Source organism: Micromesistius poutassou, assembly GCF_964030765.1.
Source record: "Micromesistius poutassou genome assembly, chromosome: 1".
Classification (NCBI taxonomy): domain Eukaryota; kingdom Metazoa; phylum Chordata; class Actinopteri; order Gadiformes; family Gadidae; genus Micromesistius; species Micromesistius poutassou.
The window spans coordinates 10,207,452-10,234,280 of record NC_140271.1 but is presented as its reverse complement, the minus strand read 5'-3'; the positions used below and the strand labels follow the sequence as shown (position 1 = coordinate 10,234,280).

Genomic DNA, 26,829 nt, shown 5'->3' with positions numbered 1-26,829 from the left:
TCAAGGCATATCCTCCCATCCCCTTCCCCCCTTGAATAACGCTCCATCTTCATCACCTCAGTATCTCTTTAATGGATAGAAATTATCCTGGTACTGGATTCGGTGATTTGGGCGCTGGTACGGGATGGAGTTACGAGCGATCGGCGAAAGCAAGGTAAGCGTTTGCTGCCCCGTGCATGAGCAGACCAGACTACGCTGGATGCATAAATATGCTTAGCTTGCTCTAACAATGCCCATGCCGATAGAGGCACCGCGATCCACGCTCCCACCGTCGCTCCCACCGCATTCGCACCCAGTCGACACGGCGGCTCTGTTACATTGTTTGCATCTCGCAGGTATACGGGTCCGTATTGTCATTAACGGGGGATGGGGGGGGGGAAGCGGGTGTCTCGAAAACGCAAGGAATGCGATCGAGGGGGTTAACACATGATACGGAAGGTATACCCAGACAGAGGAGAGGAGGGCGAAAAGAGGGGGATGGGTCGGTGGATGCCGCTTGCAAAACGTATTATCAAATATGAAAGAACAATATTAGATATGGCTATTGCGCTGGAATTCACCCCCCCCAACCCCCCCTCATTTAACGCACGGCCACATACGTGTTTGAATACAAGGCTATGGCACAACGACCCTGATTTCATGCCTTCAGATGCGATTGATTGGTGGCTCAGTAATTAGCAGTACAAATCAAATACATTTGGCAGTGCAATGCACAAGAGCTACTGCACTCTCGGCAGCTGGCTGGTAACGTTACTGTAGCTAGTAGCTCACTGTCTCGCATCCTACGTGTTTTATGAGGGAAACATTACGGCGTCGAGTCTGCTTTCTCGTCACATTATGACATTTGTGGTTTTGATATCGATGTGGACGAATCGATCCGCGGCACGCACATGCATTATTGAATGTTTATACGTGAAATGCATCATGCCCTTCCACTCACCCATCATGTAATTACAGAAGGCACATATGCATATATGAGCATGTTACATTAAAACAATCCGTAACAGTCGCTACGCATGTTCATGTTGCATGCTTATTACCCTTCATAAACAGGAAAACGACAAGCTCAGTGAGTTAACGTTACATTATGGCACTTTGTCATGACACGTGTGACTGGGCTTCTGTTAGTTACGGGAACATTAATTGCTATTATTATTATGCAATATGACAGGACCACTCCAGGCGTAACACCATTGCGTTACACGTGTTAACGTTGTGTTTGGTGTGGGGCAGACACACATCATATAATGCTAATTACTTACATTCCACGTTAGCATCCGGCTAGCCCTAGCAGTCTCCCCTGGTTATTCAAAAAGCACCTTTATTAAACCGCTGGTGATTCTGCACATTTCATTGACACACCAAGGCGTCCCTAAGACATGTAAAGAGCATATGCACTCTTTATTTTTTTGATAAAAATTGAGGAATGGATTAATTTGACTTGAAAATATGTCGCTCGTTTTAAGATTAGCACTGGCTAATTACCGATAAAGACAGCCATAGATGGAGTCATAAGCTAGCTCCCGTCTACGGTCACTTCGCTGGCTAGCGGCTAGCTAGAGGCTAGCTATCAGACGGAGACCAATTGGTTTTCCTCACGCTCCCGCAGATTCGATATATTTCTTTATATTACAGTAGGCGTCGATTCGGTCTACTAACGCAAACGTTTACGTTCATGTGCATTGTCAAAACGCAGGACCTGGTCTAGCTATGTTGCATTAGCTACACCTCAGACTCGACCCAGCTACACATTTCTAGTCTCCTTGACAACCGAATCAATCTCGCTACAGTCTGGAGTCCTGTGTGTGGGTCTATGTGGGGACTAGTACATGCCTTGCATCCCTGCCTGCAAAATTCACTTTAATTTCTCATTTCGCAAAAGCATCGTTGCAGTGGATTTCCGCGAACGTGTATGTTCCCTGATAACTGTCCTCTGATGAGGCAGGGGAAAATAAAACAAGAGCGATCCAATGTGTATGCACTTTATTAAGGACCATGTTAATCAATTTGAGCACGTGTCTGTCTTGTCTTAGGTATACCAATTTATATTAGATCTAACTCATTAGACCTATGTCGATTACCCTTAGCTGCTATTACATAGTAACTGACCCCTAAAACACACACACACACACACACACACACACACACACACACACACACACACACACACACACACACACACACACACACACACACACACACACACACACACACACACACACACACAATTGCATCAATACCTTTAGGGGGTCTCTCACCTCGTAACCTTTTGCTTTATACATGCCTCTTTATGATGTGAGATTCAACTGTACCATTTAGTATTAAAAAAAAATCTTAAAGTGTAATTCATCTCTGCAGTATAATTTGCAGAGTCTGGCCAATTCTAATGGCAAATGCCGATGCATGAATAGTTATTCAATCACAGGTTATCTGTATTATAGTTTCTAGTGCTGATTCAAAATGTACGACAGTGGTACCCCTCAGACACGTCTCTGTTGCTGCCAGATTGAGCCTGTGAAAAGCTCAGCATGTCACAATACAAAGTAAACAGAGAGTCAGACAGTGAAATATGATCAAACACACACACACACACACACACACACACACACACACACACACACACACACACACACACACACACACACACACACATTTCAGACATATTGGATTATACATCTTGATTGCCTTTCCGTGCATGTGATCGTCAAACAAACAAAAAACACCAAGAAACATTACAATTGAGTAAAAGGTCCCAATTAATTATTGGAACTGCCGTCTATCAAAAGGGCCTACAGCGTAGAGAACAATAGAGCACACTCGGAAAAACACTGTATTCAGAGTGCATTTGTAAGAGGACTCAGAAATCATGCAAAATTACATAATCAACTTGTGGAAATTAAATTTAAATGTCACGGGTAGTCCAACTCCGGCTGATTCTCAGGTAGAGGCTTGGGATCTCTGTTGATTGGATTGTGCGAGTAGAAAAGGGGGGGGGGGGGGGGGGGGGGTTGGAAAGGGACGTTGCAAGCCATAAAAACGCAGTACCTGAAATGATGGACCACTTCTCACGAGACAGGGGAAGTGCTCAGTACTCAGACAGAGCCCGGGCCATAGGGGCTCATTCAGTCCAAGACAGGCTTGCCTCACACCCAGCAAAAGGCTGAGTCACGAGAGCCATGCGCCCCTTGTTCTGTCACTATCCCTAACTTAACGGCCGAACCACAATCTCAGCCCACCAACATACAGAGGCACCTGTCCTTTGGTACAAATAACAACACACACACACATCAAACATAGGATAACAAGGTGCTTGGTAAAGCTTAATTGAATAGCCAAAGATTTATGCTTGAATAGTCATGAAATTATAAGTCGATTTATCAGTCGGACAAGATTAGTCGATTTAATCATTCCCCAAGTGAAAATATGAAATGCTTGCAGTTTATAGCATCAGAAATGCAAATACTTATTACTTCATATTAATACATGCCAGTCAATTATGGAATACTAGGTTACTTTTGTAGATTTAGTCCATCACTTATAATTGGCATTTTTAAATGATATGATTAATTTAATACATACAAAAAATGATAACAGAAATAATGAATAGGTTATATAGTTGCACCCCTATAATTGCAATGCATTTGATACACTAAACTGTGCGGTTGTCCAACTAATCAATTAATTAAAATAACATCTGCATGATTTTAATTCAGAACCCTAACTCTAACCATGACAAATTGCACCTGTTACAAATTGGAACATAAACCCAATGACTAAAACACCAAATGTGAAACTCTCAAAATCAATATAGATATTTAGCATATTATATTAGCTTTCAATGACATTGGTTGGATTTGATTCCTTCTATATTCTTTCTCCATTAAAGTGCCTGCCAATATAGGCTGTAGAAAAGCGTCAGATTTGTATTAGTTCTATATCTTAGCTTAGATTAGGGTTTTTTTTTGTTTTTGTTTTTTGTTGGAAGTCATAAATACCTAGTATTGAAGCTTGTATGTTGGTTTGAAGGGCAATCCATCACCTATACCTGAGGGAGCTATAGTGTCATGTAAGGTACTTTGCTCAGGAACCATGATTTGTATCTGAAATGTATGTGGGTATAGCATTGTAGCTGTAGATTCGCTGTATTCCATCTTTTCATATGCTCAATACATCCCTCTGCTTTCATCGCTCATGTTCATAATTTATGTTTAATTTTCCACACAATGACTTTGTCGATAGAATTATAGCAATTGCTATTATAAAGGAAAAAACAGCCCTGATGAAGTAGATTTTTGGTTGATCTACAGTATGCTCTTCCCTTTACGACGCAGCACTCGCATACAGATTAGGGATGGGTCAGAATATTAGATTATTAGATTATTCGTTCCCGAGGGTCAAAGCCGATTTTTAACATTTGGACCGTTAACATTTTTGCCCATTCAAATAAACAAGAATTAACGGACGGAACTAATGTTGGTTCTGTAGAACTATTAGTTTTTTTTATTATTAATCATGTACAGAAAAACAATATACACAATACACAGCATAAATATTAATATATATGCATACAACACAAACACTGATCACTGTTAAAGTTTGTTTTTTTGCGTTAAAGATATTGAGTGATTTCTTGCCGATGATCCATGGCTGCCTTTGTGAATGTCGGCACACATCGAATAATCGATTATTCATTCATACCACCCACTGATTATTCGACCATGAAAAATTTTAGTTATTCACATCCCTAATACAGATCAATTGTAGACCATTGTCAGTTCTACAGCTTTGGTATTGTTATAGTCATATGAAAGGGCTCTTTCCCAATACTCCGCCTGCTTGATACGTCAATTTACTGGTCACCTTTTGAAAGCGTTTTCGTAAAGTGGGAACAATTATTTCCACATATATTTATAAAAATACCTTTGTCCCACATTCATTTGTAATCCTCGTCACTGAGACTTAACTTTGAGATTTAATAGCAGCCCCCCCCCCCCCCCCCCCCCCAAAAAAAAACCACCCCTTAAGACACGGGGCTTTCTGGTCAATTATAATTTGATAATTTTTCATTTTTGAATTTGGTACTGATCAGGCTTAAAAATATGAACCCCATTTTTCTCTCTGTTCTCCTCCTCTTCCTTTCTCCCCATCCCCATTCAGCCTGGTGTATGGCAGCTCCAGGTCCTCCCACCCCGACTCAGAGCTGCTCCACCGCCAGGCCTATGGCACCCCCCACCCCCTGCAGGGCTATACAACCAATCACCATCCAGGGAGCGGTGGACAAGGCGGAGCCTGGGGGGCAGCTGGGCGGAGCCTAGGTAAGGCTTGATAAAAGTGTGCGCTTCATCTTTAGAAATAACAGGTCTGATTCTTAAGTGGTTGCCTGGTAACAGTAGGTATGGGTCGGGGCTGGTGAATCCAAAGGGTTAAATTTCATTATATTTTACCAGAGATGTACATTAGACATTAATCACAATGTAGAGTGTGCCAAGGAGAAAACACCTTGTGTTGAACTGGAGCAATTTTTGTATGCGCTTTTTATAGATTATAAAAAATAAAGTGTATAATGACAAGGAATATAAAGACATCGTATGCCAGATTTCATCTTTCTTTTTATATCTAAACACCTACTAAGCACAATACGAAGCTATAACAATATTGAACAATTATGTTTTATAATGCCTATTCCAAATCATATATATCGAGCATTGAAATAATATCTATCTCTGCATATGTATTGTTTGTTCACTTCTGAGCTTGGACCATTTTAATCTTTCTTTCTCCGGATTTCTTCTTGACTTTTGTTGTGGTTTTGATTTGTTCCCTCAGGGTTGTCAGGACTTTTTGATGCCGGCCTTCACCATGGAAGTCCTTCAGGTCACGACCCGTCAGTCATGAACTTGATTTCAGCCCTTGAGTCCCGGGGCCCCCAGCCTCCGCCCTCCGCCTCCTCTCTCCTCTCCCAGTTCCGCACTCCCTCCTGGCAGTCTGGTGAGTGGGTGTTTGTTAGGGAAAGATGTTGGTTGGTGTTTTTTGTTTGTTCAAATAATCCCAAAATGTTATTAAAAATAAACCAGTGCATGTGTGGTAAAATAATAGGCATGTGGGCCTGCAGTTGGAGGTTATTCATGTTGAAATCAGATTGAACAATGGGCTAAAATAGTTTGAAATTGAAAAATTGCTATCATAGGTTTAGTTGTAGAGTTGCTGTGAATCTATGGTGGCTTTACAACAATAAGAAAGGCCAAAAAAAGGCTCTGCTTTAACCAAAAGGCAGTGCAGTTACGTTTTACAGCCTGCAGAAGTTGTTGTGGGATTCGCACTAGAGCCCTGGTAAAATGTAGGTAATGTTTAATGGGCCCCACTCAAGTAGTTGTGTGAGTAAAGTCACATATTGACTGCCTGGGTACTGGGATTTTACCTAGTTTAGGACCGGAAAACAGTATTGACACATCAAAATTGGTATCAACACATACCTGATCCACACCCTTTTCATCCTTTTGTCCCCTAGCCATGCACACGCCAGCCCCCGCTGAGCTCTTTATCTCGGGGGCCCTCCCAGGCTCGGGCTCCTTCCCATCGTCATCCGCCCTCTCCGCTTATCAGCATCCGGCCCCCTTCTCTGGGCGTTCCTTCACCCCCTCGCTTTCCCTCCAAGACACGAGCACCTTCAGCCCCACATCCAATGGCCTGCTCTCCCCCCACGACCCCCTGCTCCACATCAAATCCCCCTCGCAGCCCGGCCTGGGCTTCGACCGCCTGCTGTCCTCACAGAGCGCCTCTGCTTACCGGGGCGGCCAAGACCCCCCGGGCCCTCCCCAGTCCCAAGGCCCCTCCGGTTCCTCCGGTCGCCACCTCTCCAGTGCCCAGTTCAACCTGCTGTCCTCTCAGCTCCAGGACCAGTCATCCCAGCTGTACAACACCTCCATGTTCTCGTCGGCGCCCGCCCCGCCTCAGGCCCAGCCCCCGCAGGAGCGCGCCATCCCCCGGCAGGACAGTGTGATCAAGCACTACCAGCGCTCCTCGTCGGCGCAGTCCCAGCTGCAGACTTCGGCGCCGCACCCCCTGCAGCACTACCTGAGCTGCGGGGGGGCGCCAGGCTACCCCCAGCAGCTCTCCAGCCACCACCGGCACGCCGGGGTGTCCTGCAGCCCCCTCGGGGAGCTCAGTCCCTCCTCGGACCCCAAGCCCTCGTCCCGGGCCGAGGCGCAGGCCTACCGTCCCGCCATCCCGGCCCCCTACGCCTCCTCCTCCGCCTCCTCAGCCCCCCCCTCCGCTGCGGGCCCCAAGGCAACCAAAAGCTCTGGCTCCAGCAGCGGCTACTCCTCCTCGGGTTCGGCGTCATCCCGCACCCCACACACGCCCCCCTCCGCTTCCTCTACCTCGTCATCTTCCTCCTCGGCCTCCGGCGGCGGCGCCGGCAACAGCTCCGCCGCGTCGGCCCCCTCGCGCCAACAGCCCTCATCACAGTCAGCTCCGCCTCCCCCTCCTCCGCCCCCACTTCCCCCTCCAGTGGTTTCTTCGACCCCTGTCCAGCAGGCGGCTCCCAAGCCCTGCCTCTCTGCTTACGGCTCCCCCGTCACTGCGGTGAAGTCCAGCTCTGGTTTGCAGGGCCAGACTCCTCCCCAGCAGCAGCAGCAGCAGCAGCAGCAGCAGCAGCAGCAGCAGCAGCAGCAGGCCCAGTCATACTCGCCTAATCAGCCCCCATCTGCACACATTGCACAGCCTTATGGAGGCTTCAACTCACCACAGGCCCAGGATCTGAGCTCTGGACCGGTTCCCACTGGCGGGAAGGGGTATGGCAGTTTGGGGCCAGGAGGACGCTCTTTTTCTGCAGAAGTGGTCTACGGGGCCGACTCCAGTTATGGCTCTCTGCAGGCCTCTCTCGGTGGAGCAGGCAGTCCGTCGCTGGGATACGGCGGCACTGGTAACTCATCAGGAAGCGGACCAGGTTCCGGATCCGGCGGCACTTCTGCTGGAGGCGTGTCCTCAGGCTCTGGAAGTGGGGGTACGTCGGTGGGCAACGGGGGGAGCAGTAGCTCTTACCATATCCCCGACTCTAGCCCTTCCCCCTCCAGCAACCCTGCCATCATCCGACCTGGCCTGCACTCTCCCATCCCCCCTCGCCCTGCGCAGTCTCCGGGAGGTGCCGGTGGCAACAAATACCTATCTTCTGTCCTTTCCCCAGCGTTCATGTCCTCGCCGCAAGGCTACCCAGACGCCAGAGCGGCTCAGAGTCAGTCGTATCACCCCTCTTCGTCCAAGTCCAAATCAGAGGCTGATATGCTGGGAGTGGAGCGGCCACAGGAAGAGGACGACGACGACGACGACGACTTCCTCATCCAGCACTTACTGCATGCCCAGAGCCCCGTCCCACACCCGTCCCAGCACCACTCCCAGCCATCCAATCAGCCCTCGGCCCAAACCCTCGCCCAGGCCAGAGACGGCGGCTCCAAGGCACTGCCCTACGACATGAACAAGGCGTCGGAGGAGCGCTACCACCTACAGAGTGTCATCCGCACTAACAGTGCCACCAGTGGCGCGGGCAGCAGTCTGGACAGCCAGGTGGAGATGTCGCTGAAGAAGCAGCACCAGCAGGCCAAGTCGGAGCAGAGTAGAGTTGGGCCAGATTCCCACCCGCACTCGAACCCCCATGCCCACAGCACCCACCCGCACCAACAGCAGCAGCACGAAGCCATGGGCTCGGTGGTGCACTACAGCAGGGGGGACCCCTACACTCAGCACTCCCAACACCCGCACCACAGCTCCCACGTGTCGGCACACCCCCAGCAACAGCAGCACCCACAGCATTCCCAGCAACAGCACTCGCAGCATCCGCAGCATTCCCAGCGTTCCCAGCATTCCCAGCACAACCAACACAGCCTGCCCCATTCCCATGGTCACCCTCACAGGGAGCTCAAGAAGGTCCCTGACGCAACGGACATGCCCTACTTGCGCAAGACACCCGACGCACAGCAGCAGGCTCGACAGAGCCAGGCTTCGATGTCCCTGATGGACTCTCCCCCTGACCAGCCACAGCAGTCTCACATGCTGCAGTCTGTGCTTTCCCACACCACGCGCACCAAGATGGATCCCCAACAGGGCCCGCCTCAGCACCAACACCCCATTAGTCAACAGGCCATGATGGGCTCTGCCGGGGGCAATTCAGGGGTGGATCCGCACCCCCAGAGCCAGTCTTCCCAGCTGCAGCTCCAACTCCAGTCCCAGGCCATGGAAGCGCACTACGGCCGCGGGTCCCAGTCGAGAGACCAGAGCCAGGGAGGTCAGAACTCGGTGTCTCCGCTAGACATGCTGGAGCGGTCCCTCTCCCGGACCAACAGCAGGGAAAGCGGAGCCGCTCCGGAGAGAAGCGGTGGGCTCGGGGTGGGCGTGTCTGTCGGAGGAGGGGAAGGCGCCACCCGAGACAGACACAGACAGCAGCAACAGCAGCAGCAGCAGCAGCAGCAGCAGCAGCAACAACAGCACCGACTCCCGCCGCACCACCACCCCCAGCAGACCGCCTCGGATCTCCACGACTTCCTCTCCGAACCCGACATGATGTCGGGGCCTTCGCACCTCCACCACCTCAGCCAACCGCAACAGTCCCACACGCAACACAACGCCCATCACCAAGCCCAGGCCCACCCCCACCACCAGCTCTCGCACCCCCACGTCAGCCACGCGCACCCCCACCAGCTGGCGGCCAACATGGCAACGTCTCAGCAGCAGCAGCAGCAGCAGCAACAGACCCAAGCGAGGGAGCCTGAGCCACAACTGGCGCATTCCCAGTTAGATCAGCTTAAAGAGCACCAGTTTGACACTGTGAGCCCCGTGGGCAAAGCAGGACCCAATCAGACTCAGCAGCAGCAGCAGCAGCAGCAGCAACAGCAGAGGTTCGTACCGCTCACCTCCATCTGCTTCCCAGATTCCCTCTTACAGGATGAAGACAGATCTTTTTTCCCAGGAATGGAGGACATGTTTTGCTCTGAGGATTACAAATCGAGCTGCGCCGGGGACGCTGGAGCCGGACAGGGGGTCCAGGAGAGCATAGCCCAGAGTCGGGGGCAGGGCCAAGAGGCCATGAAGGCCGCAGGTGGTGGCTACGACATGATGGGTCACCACGGCGACCAAGGCTACGGACAGTACTGCCACGGCCTTCCAGAGACGGGGAACGGAAACATGCACTTAGACCTCGACGCGCTGAAGAGCCACGAGCTGCCGTCCACTGTGAACACGGAACAACTCGGCCTGATCCAATCCCAGGCCTCCAACCTGGGAATGGCCGGTTCAGGGGTTCCCGGCGACGGCTCGGTGAACAAAATGATGGGCGCGCCGGGACTAGGCGGCAACACCGGCCCCAGCGGCCTCACGTCCCCTATCTTCTGCTCCTCTCGGCCCAAGAAGCTACTGAAGACCAGCTCCTTCCATCTGCTCAAGCAGCGACGGGAGCCCCAGCCCCTGTCCAAGAAGAACTACGCGCAGGAGTACGAGTTCGAAGACGACGAGGACAAGGCCGACGTCCCGGCCGACATCCGGCTGAACAGCAGCCGCCGGCTCCCCGACCTGCTGCCCGACCTGGTCTCCAGCTGCAGGAAGGCGGGCGGGGCCCCCGGAGGGAGCGGACTCAGCCCCCTGATGGGCGACATGGACTTCTGCCACCCCACCGGCTACCCGCCCATGGGACACCCTCCGCAGCTCCTCCCCCACGAGGGGCCCAAGAAGCGGGGGCGCAAGCCCACCAAACCCAAACGCGAGGGCCCCCCACGGCCCCGAGGCCGGCCCCGCATCCGCCCACTCCCGGAGCCCCCCTACTGCAGGGGGATCATGGGGGCCGCCGGGGGGGAGACCAAGAGGGGGCGGGGCCGGGGCCGCGGGCGAGGGAGGAGGGATGAAGGGATGCTGGAGATGCACCGGGATATGGCCAAGCCGCACTGCCTGCCTTATCACCAACAACAACAAGTACAACAACAAGTACAACAGCCGCCCCAGCAAATGCCCCCGCAGCAGTTCCACCAGCAGCCGCAGATGCAACATCAACACCTTCATCACCAATCCGCCCCGCCGCAGCAGCAACAGCAGCAGCTCCATCATCATCACCACCATCATCATCAGCAGCAGCAGCAGCAGCAGCATGTCCCCTATCCCCACCACCAAGGCCCACCCCAGCCGCCCCGCCAGCCCTCCCAGCATCCCCAGCACCAACAGCACCCCCAGCACCAGGAGCCCATCCGACCCATCAAGGTAAGCAAAGCCCAACACGTTTTCATTTGAATTTTGTAACTTCTCTTTGGTGGATGATATCCCGTCTATTGTGTCAAATTGCAATATAGGTACAAAGAACCACAAGGGGTAGTTTTGTCAGTAGTCGGTAGTTGTGGTATTTGTAGTCTCTGGTCATGTCTGTATAACCTTCTTAGTGGTCTGCCTATGCCCCTATTTCCGTTGTTTTCGACACTCATTTACAAAGACCCCCTGGCTCTTCCTGTGTTTCCAGATCAAGCTGCCAATCCCCTCCATGCCCTCATCAGACTCCCTGCTCAGAACGGACTCGTTGTCCAGCAACGAGCCCGTGCTGTCGGACGGCTCTGTGGGCTCGGCCCCCTCGCTGGGCCTGAGCCCCGGGCCCACCCCCAGCATGGACATGGGCAGGAACGACCTGAACCCTAGCCACGAGAAGATGATGAAACAGCAGCAGCAGAAGCCTCCCGAGGTGAGCCAGCAGGAGGAGAGATATCACCGGGAACAATCCCTGTTTTGTCTCGATACGGGGGGACGTTTAATAGGTTTCCTGGGGTTTTTAAATTAAAATACCTTTACCAATCTCAGAACCTGCTATGGGGAGTGTGTTCGCAGTGGTATTGATGGTGATGCTGGTGATATGCCGATATCTAGTGTGGTGCATGATGAGACATGGGCCAATCATTAGCTGTGCCGCCATATGCTTATAATGTGGCATGGCTTTCATCTGAAACAATTGTTCTCTTCGCGAAAGGCTGCACACTTTGAAGTGTCAATATAGTGGGTAAGTTACACAGCGCCTCGTATTATCTCTTTCTCCTAATTTGAAGAGTCTGGCGAATTGTCCTAGAAAAAATGTTTTATGGGAAATTCGCAAATTCGTTTTTTTGTTTGAGCTGGCGCTCAGTGAAGTGTGACCCAAGCCGCGAGTTTTCACATTTTTGCTGTCAAATTATACACAACAGCAAAACAGCTTGAGGAATGGGGAGCTGAAGAAATAATTATGTACGGGATGGGACAATATCTTTCAGTAATTTCGGCTGGTGATTTCAAACACTACTAGAGAAATAGATTCCTGCCTTCATTTGAACAATTGTAATAATCAAAAGAAGCTTTCTGTAGATTATTATGTTCTCATATATCACATTAAATCTGCAGAGATATACATGTACACATGTATTTATATATATATATATATATATATATATGTATATATAAAACGTATATTTTCAACCTTTTAAACCAATCCTGATTGACAGCTCGACTGATGGTGACAATACAATTTCTTTACAATGGACTCTGAAAAGAGCGCATAGATCATTTGTAACTATTCACTGCAACACATTAGCAAAGCCACCCTGGGTACTCTTCTTATCACTCTGGCTGTGAACCCCCCCATCCCAGACAACGAAACTGTACCAAAAAATATATATACGTCAATTAGAGCTGAACGATTTGGGGAAATAATCAAATTATTATTATTATTATTTCGACCAATATTACTGCGATTACGATTGGGATTTAGAATGCAATTTTTCTTTTTAAAGTTCCTTATGTTCTGTATTATTCACTAAACAAGTATAAATCATTCTGTAGTATGACCAACACAACATTGGAAGCAGTCAACATATAAAACACTCTTTTCTTTAGGCCAGGCCTATGTGTTGAGATTAATTGAAATAACATCTTTATTTAACTATTGAATTGTAAAATAAAAATAAATACAAATCTTACTGATCTCCAGTCAGTACAGTAACAGTAAAAAAATAAAATAAATAAAGACTTTTTATTATTTTTTCATTGCAGCCTTCACGATTTGCATATTGCATTCCATTGCATGGCGATTTCGGTTTGAATTTGATTATTCGTTCGGCCCCTAACGTCAATGTGTGTCTTCATCTTTCCTTTTGATCCTCTGCCACAGATGACATGGGAGAGGGAGATGGATGAGGAGCTGACCCCCGAAGCCTGGGCCACCATGCAGAAGCTCTCCAGCTCGGTGAGCTACCCCCCCCCCCCCCCCCCCCCACACACACACACACACACACACACACACACACACACACACGCCACCCGGTACACAGCCACCACCAGCGCACCATAAACCCATGCCTAACCTGCAGGGTCATCTATAATTCACACACTCACATATTCAAACTTGGCCGGGGGAAGGCAGGGTTCCCTCGAGGGTGGGGGGGGGGGGGCGTACCTTATTTATATCCTGGGTGAACTTTAAGGTGGGAAAAGGGGTTGGAATCGAACGGAAATTCTTCGGGTTGCAGCCATTTCCACGCAGCTCGAATGTGGGTCTAACGGAGCTCGCTGTAACCCAACACACGGATGCTAGGTTTTTTAAAGACGTTTCTGTTGTTATTGTTGTTTTTGCTTTTCATTTTTACGTTCTTTGACATACATGGTGTGTCGGCCGCCAATAGAGGGCGAGAGGGAGACTCTATAGTCCTGAGTGACAGTCCGCTTTCTCTGACTGACAAAAGGGAGAGAAAGGCAGAGAGGAGAGGAAGGCTGTTGCCAGGGTAGCTGTTGCCACGGTTACCCGGTTTTTGATGGTGAGCCCTCAGCTGCCCCCTGCTGTCCGTGGAGGTGTATTACCGATATTGTCAAGGGACAAAAATAACATTAGCACACATAACGCAACTTAACTGGAATTTCCGTGGCAACATCAAATGTGTGGGCGCATCTTATTGGATACATAGTCACATCTATCTTTATTGTTGCCATATAGATGCTGTTTACATTTACATATTTACATTTACATGTACATCTCTGGGAAAAGTTATGGTATATTCTCCACACATACTCCACCATCAAATTATATTTGATATCCACTATCAAATATAATATATTCTCTGTTTTAATTTTACTTCTTAGCTGCCTTGACGTCTTCTTTTCCTGATTTTTCTGTCTTTTTGTCTACATAGTAACCCTCTCCTGAAAACGGACCATTCTTTATCCTTTGACTGTACTGCGTGGTTGGTTTTTAGCTGATAGTGGATAGCTTATAGGTAGCATTTGGGTGTTGCAAGGAGCGAGCAGAAAATGGCAGAAGCAAGCAAGATTTGGAAAGTAAACAACTCCAAAAAGCGCTTCCCCCCTCTCTGGTCCTTGCTCAGTTTTTCCTGTTGCATTCAAACACCTGTGGAGGAACTATTATAACAGCGTGTAAGCGCATGTGATTGACAGGCAAAATTGATTCCCTCCACCAATAAGGGATGAGATTCCCTGATTGGTTAGAAATGTTATTGAACGTTGTTTGAAACAGCGCATTTCACTCAATAATTCCTGGCGGATGGCTATGGCATTAAACACAGGACACTCAAATAATATCTCTTTGACCTTACCTGCAGCACCTTTTACCTGACTGTACTGAGTCTTATGATGCACAAATGTAATTACAATGTAACGTCATTCATCATCATCGGCATCATCATCATCAGTGTAAATGCGTTCCTGGTCTGCCTGGTCTCTTACCCCCTGTGGCGGTTCCCTCCCTTGCAGACGGAGGACAAGGCCCCCGAGCTGAAGCCCGGCTTCGTGGCCTCCTTCCTGGACTTCCTGAAGACGGGCAAGAAGCAGGGCTCGGGCCCCGAGGGCGAGGACGATGACGACGACGACGACGACGACGAGGAAGACGACGAGGATGCGGGAGGAGACCCCTGCTCCTCCCTGAAGGGGGGGATGCGTCCGCTGTCCACGCCGCCGCCGCCTCCCTTACCCCCTCCGCCTCCGCCGTCGCAGCAGGACCAGCAGCAGCAGCAGCAGCAGCAGCAGCAGCAGCAGCAGCAGCTCGCGGCGGTGGCAGCGGCGGCCTCGGAATTCGGCGAGGTGGGCGGAGCCTCCGCTGGGGAGGTGGGCGTCGGCGGCGGCGGCGGCGACGAGGAGGAGGAGGAGGAGGCGGGCTCGCTGGGCCTCAGCGGCTGCCCCAGCCCGGGCAAGCGGCTGGACGAGGAGCTGAAGAGGAACCTGGAGACCCTGCCCTCCTTCTCGTCGGACGAGGAGGACTCGGTCAGCAAGAACCAGGACCTGCAGAAGAGCATCTCCTCGGCCATCTCGGCGCTCTACGACACGCCCCACTCGCTGGCCGCCGCCATGGCCGCCGCCGTGGCCGTGGCCCAAGCCCCGCCCAGCCCGCGGGCCCCGCCCCTCAGCCCTCCCCTGCCCCCGACGCCGCCGCTCCTCACGCCGGCCAGTGCGGAGGAGGTCACCGCGACGGAGGAGGAGGAGGAGGAGGAGCACCAGAGGCGGCGGCATCACCACCACCACCTTGACTCGCTGGAGGAGGAGATGGAGGAGGAGGAGGAGCAGCAGCAGCAGCAGGAGCTGGGCCCGCAGCAGAGGGTGAGGAGCGAGGAGTCGGAGGAGAAGGAGGAGCAGCAGCAGCAGCAGCAGCAGCAGGATGAGGAGCAGCGGCGGGCCGGACAGGGAGAAGGCCCCGACGAGGAGGAGAAGAGGATGAGACGAGGAGAGGAGGCCAGCATGGAAGAGGCCTGGAAGAGAGGCATGGAGGAGGAGGAGGAGGAGGAGAGAAGACTCGCGGACTTCCATATGCTGGAAGTTCCTAAAGTTGAAGGTACTGTCCGTCTATCTATGTGTCTGTCTGTCTGTCTATCAGTTTCTGTCAGTCTGTGTCTAGCCAGCTTAATGACGGCTAGCTGTGGACGTGGAACCATAACTGTGCCTTAAGCTACATCCCTTATAGTCCATACAGTAACAGTAACAGTAGCACTATGTGCGTTGCCATCTCCTGGTTACCAGGCAACTGATCTGCCTTTCAACATCCTTGCCGTTCTCTCTCCGTCTACCCTCTAGACTCGCCGTCCGCCCCCCCAATGCTGGCGCCCGTCCCTCCCTCCCCCTCCCCCTCCCCGCCAGCTGCCTTGCCGGCTCCCCCGGCCCCCCCCAGGCCTGACGAAGAGGAGGAGGAGGAGGAGGAGGAGGAAGAGGAGGAGGAGGAGGAGGAGGAGGAGGAAGAAGAAGAGGTGGACGGAGAGCCCAGTTCCTCCTCCCCCCCCGCTGACGGGTCGTGCGGGCTGGACCGCAGGGTCCCGCCCCCTCCTCCTCCACCCACCACCGCCAACCCCACCCCCGTGGCCGCCGCCACCGCCGCCGCCGCAGCCGCGACCGTGGCAGGCTCCTCGCCTCCCCCCTCCGCCTCCCCCCCGGCCGGGGCCACATCCCCCCTCTCCGTCCCGCCGGCGGCTGCCTCCGTGCCCCCCCCCTCCACCACGCCTCCCCCCTCCTCCTCGGAGCAGGACCACGACCATGACCAAGAGCAGGAGGCGGAGCTGGATCAGGAGGCCGACGCCCCAGAGCCAGAGGAGGAGGAGGAAGAAGAGGACCGCCACGACAACGAGGAGGAGGAGGAGGACGACGAAGCGTCGGCGGCAGACGTCGCCGCCGCCACCGCCGCCGCCCGTCCATCCATCGTCGACCATCAGCCGCCAGCCTCGCCCTCGGCCTCCTCCTCCTCCTCCTCGGCCTCTTCGTCGGCCTCCTCCCCGTCGCCCTCGCCGCCCCCGTCCCCGCCCACGCCGGAGGAGGAGGCCCCGGCCTCCCAGAGGCTGACCTCGCTGCACCTGGCCAAGAAGCAGGCGGACGCCGCCATCGCCGGGGAGAGCGAGGAGGAGGACAGCGAGAGTGGCGGCGAGGGGATCTTCCGGGAGCGCGACGAGTTTGTGGTGCGCACCGAGGACATCGGCACGCTCAAGGTAAGGCGGAGACTCCCACTGGGGGAACGGGAGAACGAATGAGGGATTTCTGCGGCGCTTGCGGCGCTTGCTTTTGTTTTGACACTCGAGGCTTGGAAGAGCCAAAGATTGAAACTTTAGGTTTACAAGTCAACCCGCTCTACCTCCTGAGCTACTGCCGGCCCATGTCGTGTTCATTGTTTTTAGGTCATGCCAACAGGTTCCCCCGACATTTTTGAAAACACATTTGTCACCCTGTCTCACAAAAAGCACTGCACCGTTAAATAGTCGGGGAACACTGTGTCCCCTGACATAGTGTTGACATGTGTTGGTTTCGCTCAGGGGAGGGGATTCGTGCAGGCGATCGAATTCAAACCCCCAAAAAAGTGTTAAATTGGCGTCCGTTTTTTTCCATTGTGTATGACTGGTGTATACCAGTAAAACCTGAGGCCACGCAGCACAGTGGCTAGTGTCTAGACTGTGATGAGACGCTCTGTGTCGTATGTTGTATCTTCAACAACAATGGCCACGGGCCAAGTCTTTTGTTGCACGGCTAAACGTGTGGCCTGACAGGACAACATGGCCAGGTGTGATGCCAGCCCTTCCGTTCATTGAAGGAAGAATAAACCACCTCCTTTGAGCTAGTCTTCGCCCACTATCAAAGTGTATACATATTTTCATTTGGTCACCCTGCTGGTGACACTGGAGACACTTTTCTTAATACTTCTATTGCTGTTCAACTCCCCTCACTCCCATCAGGTTTGGGGGGGGGGGGGGGGGGTGAAGCCAAAACCCTTTGATTGACATTACCTGCAAACCCAATTAGCATAATGTAACATGCAATAGCATGCGTTTAACCCTTAAGGGCTATTTTTGGTTCCACGTTGACGCAACGCAAGGGGGTTACGGACCCCGTTACGTCCTTGCAGACCCTCCTTGCGTCCACTGCAAGGGCCTGACGTGCGCCTCCCAAAGATTGTCGAGCGTCGAGGCGATGCAGCCGCAAGGGCTTTGATTCATCCCCTAACTATATAATTTCCGTCAATACGCTTTGTATGTAAAAAAATCGAAGGCAAAACATGTAACTTTTGCCTTCATAGCCATAACCTTTTTTTTTACTCGCTAGTAATCGGTAAAAAGATACGTTTTGTATTCAGAATGGACGACCAACTAGCAGCCTATCTTCTGTTTTTGTTGCACATTGTTTGAGTCGTATTCAGCTTTGTTGCTAGAAGTTGCTAGAAACCAACTATTTGTTCTCTCTCTACCACGGACATGCATATTGACACGTGAACCCGACGCAGAACCATAAAGGTTCACGACTACGTCGAAGCGACTGCGTGGTCATTGCGTTGCGTGAACGTGGAACCATAATCATCCCTATAGAGGGCGTTTTGACTCCACATTTACACTGTATGCAGCGTTTTTTAAAACATTGTGGATTGAAGTTCAGATTTGGATCAGGATCAAATCCCTCGATATCAGTGCTATGTACTTATGCTGCCAAGTTGACTTACATCTATTGTGTGTGTGTGTGTGTGTGTGTGTGCGTGCGTGCGTGTGTGTGTGTGTGTGTGCGTGTGTGTGTGTGTATGTGTGTTGCTCCTAGCTGGCCTTGCAGACCGGCCGGGAGCCCCCGCCCATCTGGAGGGTGCAGAAGGCCCTGCTGCAGAAATTCAGTCCTGAGATCAAAGACGGACAGCGGCAGTTCTGTGCCACAAGCAATGTGAGTAACACGGTTGTGCTTTGATTGGCAGCCGTCCATTCCCCCACGCTGTAACACACTGTAAGCTGCCACTGCTTTCTTAGAGGGAATGTTCCTTCTTTCATAAATATTTCAATTTCAAATACTGCAAGATAACAGGTGTTTCTTTATTCATATAGAGATAGCATTTGAGATGAACCTGCTATCGGATTGAATATGTACTTTGTGATTTGTATTGAAGGATATAAATACAAAAAAATATAAAATACAATTTCAGAAGAAATTGCTGGCTGCAGCTTGATGAAATGGAGGTTTTCAGTACTTGATATTTTGGAAATGTACTGCAGATTGAAGTCAAGTAGTGCTGTCGTTTTATGGTGGCTGTTATTTATATTTTATGTAGCTTCTTGGGTACTTTGGGTGGTGGCTAGGGTGATCTCGGTTGCTAGGATGTTCTGGGTGGTTTCTATTGTGTTCTCTTCGGGTCTTTATCTTGTTCTAGGTGGTTCCTAGGATGTAATTGGTTGGTTGCTAGGGTGTTTCAGATAGTTGCTAGGGTGTGCTAGTTGGTTGCTATGGTGCTCTGGTGTTCTTGGATATTGCTATGAAGTTCTTTTTTTAGTGGTCTTGGGTTGAAAAGTCTAATAATTTAATCAACACTTAATTATCTCTTGCAAAAAGCATTAATACCATTGCTTAGAAAATAGAGTCACAACAACCTACATATGTAATATGTAGTGACAGTCTATCCATTTTGAGATTTTATATTTTGTAGACTCTCTTAAAATTCCAAAATGCAAATAATAAATATTTTAGATGATTTGAGCTAATGCTGCACACCCGATACAAGCATCTGATGCCAGAGAGGTATAAAATGGTTTTAAAAACAACCAGGAAACACGATCGCCACACTGTTGTTTCAGTACAAACCGTGCAGAATGCAGTGTATCACTACTGTCAATCATCACCATTAGGACTCACTCATGTGTATACCTCAAATACTAATCAGCAGTTAATTCCTACTCTCTATCTCTCCTCCTGTAGTACCTTGGCTACTTTGGTGATGCCAAAATGCGATACCAACGGCTATACGTGAAGTTCTTGGAGAACGTCAACAAGAAGGACTATGTGCGAGTGTGCTCCAGGAAGCCATGGCACAGAGCAGGTCTCACACTGAGGTGAGGCTCACAACAACAACAACAACAACAACCACACTAACGATGGGTCTGCTGCTGTCATGTACCAGGGCCCAGGTAGCAGGCCAAACTTGTGGCGATAAGTCCACTACCTGTGCCCTGGTACACAGAGGTAGCAGACCCCTAATCAGAAGTCAATCAATCAATATATGAGTGACACCTGTAGATGTCGTATGTTAACCTCTCTGTGAAATGGGTCTGTCGGGACACACAATGACCCTTTGGGATTTAATAAAGAAAACAATGAATGAAAACACATTTTATCGAATCCTTGTCGCCTGACCGTGGGTGTACCCTCCTCTCATTGGCAGACGGCAGTCCCTCCCCAAGCCGCCGCCCACTGCGCTGAGCCAGACCCCGCCCCGCGTGGAGCGGGACGAGCGCGAGCGGCTCCGCGACCGGGAGCTGAAGGAGCAGAGGGAGCAGAGGGAGCAGAAGGAGAAGGAGGACAGGGAGAAGGAGAAGCAGGAGCAGAAGGACAAGGAGCGCCGGGAGAAGGAGGAGCATGAGCGCCGCGAGCGGGAGCGCAAGGCCCGGGAGCGGGAGGAGCGGGAGCGCAAGGAGAAGGACGAGCGGGAGCAGAGGGAGCAGCGGGACAAGGAACGCAAGGAGAAGGAGCGGGAGCGCCGGGAGAGGGAGCGGGAGCAGAGGGAGAAGGAGAGGGAGCACAAGGAGCGGGAGCAGAGGGAGAAGGAGCAGAGGGAGAAGGAGAGGGAGCACAAGGAGCGGGAGCAGAGGGAGAAGGAGCAGAGGGAGCGGGAGCGGAAGGAGAAGGAGCAGAAGGAGCGGGAGAAGGAGAAGAAGGAGAAGGAGAAGGAGAGGTCGCAGAAGGAGCGGGAGAAGAAGGAGCGGGAGCAGCAGCGGGAGAAGGAGAGGGAGAAGAAGGAGCGGGAGCAGAAGGAGAAGCTGGAGAAGGAGCGGGAGCGGCGCGAGAGGGAGAAGGAGAAGGAGAGGCAGCGGGAGCGGGAGAAGAAGGAGCGCGAGGAGCGGGAGAGGAAGCGCCAGGCCTCCCAGGAGAGGAAGAGCGGCAGCGGAGGAGGAGGAGGAGGAGGAGGAGGTGCGGAGCGCAGCAAGCCCAAGGGGGAGAAGAGGGAGGCGGAGAAGGTGATGGAGCGGCCCTCCAGGGCCCGGGGGGTGAAGGACAAGGCAGAGCCCCCGCCCAAGAAGAGGAAGAAGTGGCTGAAGGAGGTGCCCTCCTCATCCTCGGACTCCTCCTCCTCGGCCGACGGTGCCAGCGATGACGAAGGTCAGCAGGGCGCGAACACACACACACACACATGCACACACACACACACATGCGCGCGCACACACACACACACACACACACACACACACACACACACACACACACACACACACACACACACACAGACGTGATCCCCTGTGTCACAACAGAACACGCACTGTTCATATCCACATGTATCAATCACACCAGAAACAGGTACTAAAGTATTGATGCTTTTCTTAAAGGTGACGTATTATACCACCAGGTGTGAGTGTGATTAGCCGTTACAAGCCGTTTCTGACATCACAAGTGGGCGTGTCCACCTAGATGAATAGATGAGCAACGTTTGCTAGAGTCCACTGGGTAGACTGATCTCTCCAGTACACATCTAGGTGGACACGCCCACTTGTGATGTCGGAAGAGGCAGATTTAAAAAAACGGCTTGTAACGGCTAATCACACTCACACCTGGTGGTTCAATGTGTCACCTTTAACCAGTCTACACATGTAGAACACACTTGCTATAAGCTTCATGTTGATTTTCTTTGTTTGGTTTTATTAGTTCGGTTTTTCGTGTTTGTTCGGAAATTAGTTTTGCGGATCGATCTACACTATGTCAGCTGACGTCAGCAACAATTATATTAAAAGTCACTTCCTGTCTCACGCCCCCAGGTGCGCTGCGAGGCGGGGTGAACAGCCGAGCCATGAGGGAGATGTTCCGGAGCTACGTGGAGATGCTGGTCAGCACGGCCCTGGACCCGGACATGATCCAAGCACTGGAGGACACGCATGGTGAGGGACACCAGAGGCTGGACGGGAGGGGGGTGGACCATGGGGGTGGACCATGGGGGTGGTGGGCCATGGGGGTGGACCATGGGGGTGGACCATGGGAGTGGTGGGCCATGGGGGTGGACCATGGGGGTGGTGGGCCATGGGGGTGGGCCATGGGGGTGGACCATGGGGGTGGACCATGGGGGTGGACCATGGGGGTGGTGGGCCATGGGGGTGGACCATGGGGGTGGACCATGGGGGTGGTGGGCCATGGGGGTGGACCATGGGAGTGGTGGGCCATGGGGGTGGACCATGGGGGTGGACCATGGGGGTGGACCATGGGGGTGGTGGGCCATGGGGGTGGGCCATGGGGGTGGACCATGGGGGTGGTGGGCCATGGGGGTGGACCATGGGGTCGGGCCATGGGGGTGGACCATGTTTGTAGAAAGCTCCTGTGTCTGTGTGTTCATGGTCATGCTTGTATGGTGTGTTGTGTGTTGTGTGTTGTGAGTTGTGTGTGTGTGTGTGTGTGTGTGTGCGTGTGTCTCTGCACCCCTGGATGGGAAACACTCTGTGTTTTATATTTATTTGTGTTAGGTTAAGTTAGTTTGGTAGTTAGTTAATCAGTTAGTTAGTTACACTTTATTTTGTTTATTTTGCTTAGTTAGTTAGGTTATGTTTCTGTAATGATGTTAAATGTTTATAAATGTTTATAAAAACTGAACTATGTTTATAAAAACTGTTTAGTTTACTTTTGGAGTTAGTTGGTTCATGATTCCTTCTCCCACGTTGTTTCTGAATCGTTGAATTGCCTGCCTGTCTCTTAGACGAGCTGTACCTCCCGCCCATGAGAAAGATTGACAGCTTGCTCAACGAAACAAAGAGGAGGCTGGTGAGAAGAGCAAACATGAACGCCCAACATCAGGTAAACAAACAAGTTGACAAACGTGTCTTTGGTCAGTTTCACGGTCTGCATTTTCTAAGACTTAAATGAAGGGCATCGGAGTCAACTCTTAACAAATACATACGCTTGTGTTGAATACACACCATGAGTACGGACGTGCATTGGACAACTCAAAGAACCTCAGTGTGTTGAACGCTGCTTGAGTGAGCTCCCATTGGCCCGTCCTGACCGTGCCCCTACCCATGCTCTGTGTCCAGGAGACCCTGCACGTCTTCCCCAAGATGACGGCGGACCCCCTGGACTCCGGCTCCATCAAGGTGCACCTGGGAGGGGAGGGCTACAACCGCAAGACCCTGAACCGAGTGAAGCGGAGCGCACCCAAGCCCCAGGTGAGACCCCCACCACAGAGCGGCGCTCTCTCTCCTCAGCAGACAGTGCTCTTTATTTTATTTAGATTGTTGCATTTAAGCTGCTAAGACAATGGGCGCACAGGGTTACAGGCGCGTACCATTTAGGCACAGTCCAATGCAGCGACCCGGGTTCAAATCCTCCCCGGGGTCATTTGCTGCATGTCCTCCCCTCTATCTCCTATACCTTCCTCTCTATCTCTCTCTATAACAAAGCATAAAAAAATGCTAAAATAACCCCCCCCCCTCCAAAAAAAAGCTGTTAAGACGATTTGAGAGTTGTAACGACAGAGAATAGAGGAGAGCAAGAGTTTGAAGGTAAACAACCAATTAAACGTCCCCTCCCTCTCTGGTCCCTGCCTCCCTACGTTTCTCTGCCATTGTTGTGTTCACATACCTGTGATTGACTGGCAACATGGAGTCCTCGCCCAATCAGGGAAGAGATGTCCTGATTGGTCAGCAAAGAGCCTGGAGCAGTTTAAAATCGTAATTGGCTCATTAAGAGGCAGGTGTGCAGTCAACTAGCAGAGATGTTCTCAGAGCGTTTCACTCTCTGATGGCTGACAGATGGTGATGGCACTTAAGCTCTAACACCTTAAAGGTCCCATGTCGTGGCATGTCATGGGACCTTTAACTTCCACTCTTTGATAATTCCTATTTTATTTTGCTGCTTTTCTCGACGAAATGTATGCTGTCTTTCAATGCAACCGATTTGAAATTGACAATTAAATCATGTTCACTGTGCGCCATCATCTTGTAAAGATATGACTTTGTACATCGCAGGCCCACTTCTTTGAATTTGAATGTGCGCATTTGAAATCATATTGCGACTTTCGAGACTGAGGGATTAAAAAATGAAAAAATCGTTTGATATTACTAATACAAATGCTCCCTCTCTCTTTATATCTATTTCTCTCCTTCTCTCTCTCTCTCTCTCTCTCGCCATATATATATATATATATATATATATATATATATATATATATATACATCTTTCCTTCTCTATCTCTCTCTCTATATATATATATATATCTATATCTCTCCTTCTCTGTCTCTCTCTCAGGATCTCAAGCTGTCGACAGAGGCATGTCGGGTGTACAGCCTCTACCACTCGCTCCACCACTACAAGTATCACACCTTCCTGCACTGCAAGAAGGAGGTAGGGAAACATTGGCTTATCCACTAGCTCACATTAGATCTCTATCGTCCATTTCTGGAAATTTGGCTTCGGCTTCACAATACAGAGTAATCACCTTAATTTCACAGTACAAATAAACAAAAAATACAAAAAAACTATATGAACCAAAACATAGCTTGTAAAGTGTAAAAGAAGGAGAGAAGCACAATAATTATTTATAGTCATCAGGGAAATAGCATGTTGATTCTGTCCAGAATAATTAAAAAAATACAAAAATATTTGAATACAAACACTTTAACACTTCCCCTTCACATCACTCAAAGTCACTTTGCTGCGAGCCACATGTGTTTTGAATTTCTCTTCAATTTTCACAAGCATGGTTGTGAAATCGCAATGTGATGGAATGCGAGAGACGGAGATCACCGTTGTCAAAACCACTCGATTTCCAGCCCTTAGCAACTCTTATCATTAAACGTGATTTACAATGTTATCCCTAACAACGTAAACTGCTTCTCTATTGCCGCTTTTCCACCGATAGTACCAGCTCGACTCGCCACGACTTAACTCGGCACGACTTGGTTTGGTTCCAGGCACGTCGCGTTTCCATCTAAAAAAGTACCTCTTCAACGTGGGCGGGTCGTAGAAAAGAACCTCTCCAATGTGGGTGGGTCTTCATTAGGTTTTAATCCCGGGAGATGGGATTCCCGGGAAATCTGAATCTGATCAAGACTATTTCCTGATTCCCGGGAAAGGTTATGATGGGAAATAAAATAAAATAAAAAGCACAATGATAGACGCAATGGCACGTCTATTGTTGTCATACGGTAATGTTGATGGAGGCGAAACTCGAGCCCTGGGAAAGGAACGACACTAAAACGAAACAGCGAAACGCTGATCCGTGTCCCCCTTGCAGATCCGTGGACTCCAGCCACGCCGGACACACACAACCACGCCGGACACACACAACCACGCCGGACACACACAACCACGCACAGCCTAGCCCGGCGAAAGGAGCGACACACACAGCGAAACGCTCATCCGTGTCTCCAGCCACGCCGGACACAACACAAGCCAATCAGTTGCCAGCAGCCTGTTTACGTCACACAAAAGTACCTACTCCGCTCGCTTGGAACCTCGACGGAGGTGGTACTAAAAAAAGTACCCAGTACCAGGTGCCGGGTACTTTTTTGCCAATGGAAACGCAAAAAAAGGCAGGCCAAGTCGAGGCGAGGCGAGGCGAGTCAAGCTGGTACTGTCGGTGGAAAAGCGGCATATGGTTGCTTTGTCGCCGCCCATTCACTGAGATTAGGGAAATCTAAAACCTGTGTGATCGTGTGCATACCAGGCAGAGACCTCTCCTAACCCGCCCCTACATCTAAACAGGCCAGGGCACGTGTTTACTTCCCTCTGTGTAAACCGATGACTTTCTGGAATCTAGTCTTCAAAAGTCTCCAGTCCAAAAAATGGTTGCAGAATATAAACATGGCTCCCGGTGTAAGAACACTAGCAGCAAAACCCCTTGTTGTACGTTTCCCTCCCGCCGTCTAACCCTGTCCCCCCCTCCCCGCCTCCCCCCTCCCCCCCTCCTCCTGCAGACAGACAGCATCGAGCAGGCCGCGGAGGAGGACCCGGGCCAGGAGGAGGTGGTGCAGCAGTGCATGGCCAACCAGGGCTGGCTGGAGACCCTCTTCACCTCCTTCATGGAGCTGCTCACCCTTAGTGCTAAGGCCTGAGGGGAGGAGGAGGAGGTGGAGGTGGAGGCGAAGGAGGTGGAGGTGGAGGAGTTACGACTTGTGCAAAAGACATGAGCTCTCCAGATCCGGCCAGCAGTATTTATTGGATAGTGCGAGGCGTTGGGGTCACCCGCCTGCAGTGTTTTCCTGACAGAAGAGTACGAGTATTAAAGAGGCCATGTACCGCTGACTCAGCATTTTTGCGGACAATAAAAAAATAAATAGTGAATGTGTGATGACGAGTATCGAGTCCAGTATGAGGACAGCGGCAACTTCGGTTGGCACGATAAAAAAAAAATGAAGAGATTTTTTTTTTTTTCATTGTTGTTTGAGATGTGTATCGACAAATACACACATGCGCACGCATTCACACACACACACACACACACAAGCAAATACATACACAAGCAAATACACACTTGCTCACACAGACACCAAGAAACCAACACATTTAAGCGCTATAAATATGTATTAATAACTATGGTTTGTATAATTTATACAAGGACATTTTTAAAAACTAAAAAAAAACTAAAAAGGACCCTCCCGAATGTGGGATTGTTTGCTGTTATTATTTTTGAATAATAATGATAATGTTTTATTGCGGTACGCATTAAATGAGCCGCCAGCCGCCTGCTAGACGTTGTCTAGCGGGTCAAGTTAAAAAAAGAGACTGAAGATGGAAGAAGGGAAGTGAAGGGTCTCAAAGGACTGTGAGGAATTCCCTCATTTCTGTCAGCTTTAATAAGAAAAAAGATTGAGGGGATAATGTATTTAAATCTATGCTATCTGTGTTCTTTATTTGTTTGTTCTC

The 26,829-nt window shown here is 50.6% G+C and overlaps 1 protein-coding gene across 1 annotated transcript; it reads left to right on the top strand.

Annotated features, from left to right (window-relative positions):
* On the top strand, positions 1-26,399 carry prr12b (proline rich 12b). The gene is made up of 16 exons (XM_084464999.1): positions 1-154; positions 5,158-5,315; positions 5,827-5,988; positions 6,509-11,238; positions 11,492-11,707; positions 13,160-13,234; positions 14,752-15,823; positions 16,063-16,961; positions 18,550-18,666; positions 19,690-19,823; positions 20,153-21,087; positions 21,738-21,857; positions 22,664-22,761; positions 22,998-23,129; positions 24,211-24,306; positions 25,881-26,399. Exons 1-16 carry the CDS (start codon positions 72-74, stop codon positions 26,016-26,018), a joined length of 9,165 nt encoding a protein of 3,054 aa, XP_084321125.1. The 5' UTR covers positions 1-71; the 3' UTR covers positions 26,019-26,399.
* The last annotated feature ends 430 nt before the right edge of the window (positions 26,400-26,829 follow it).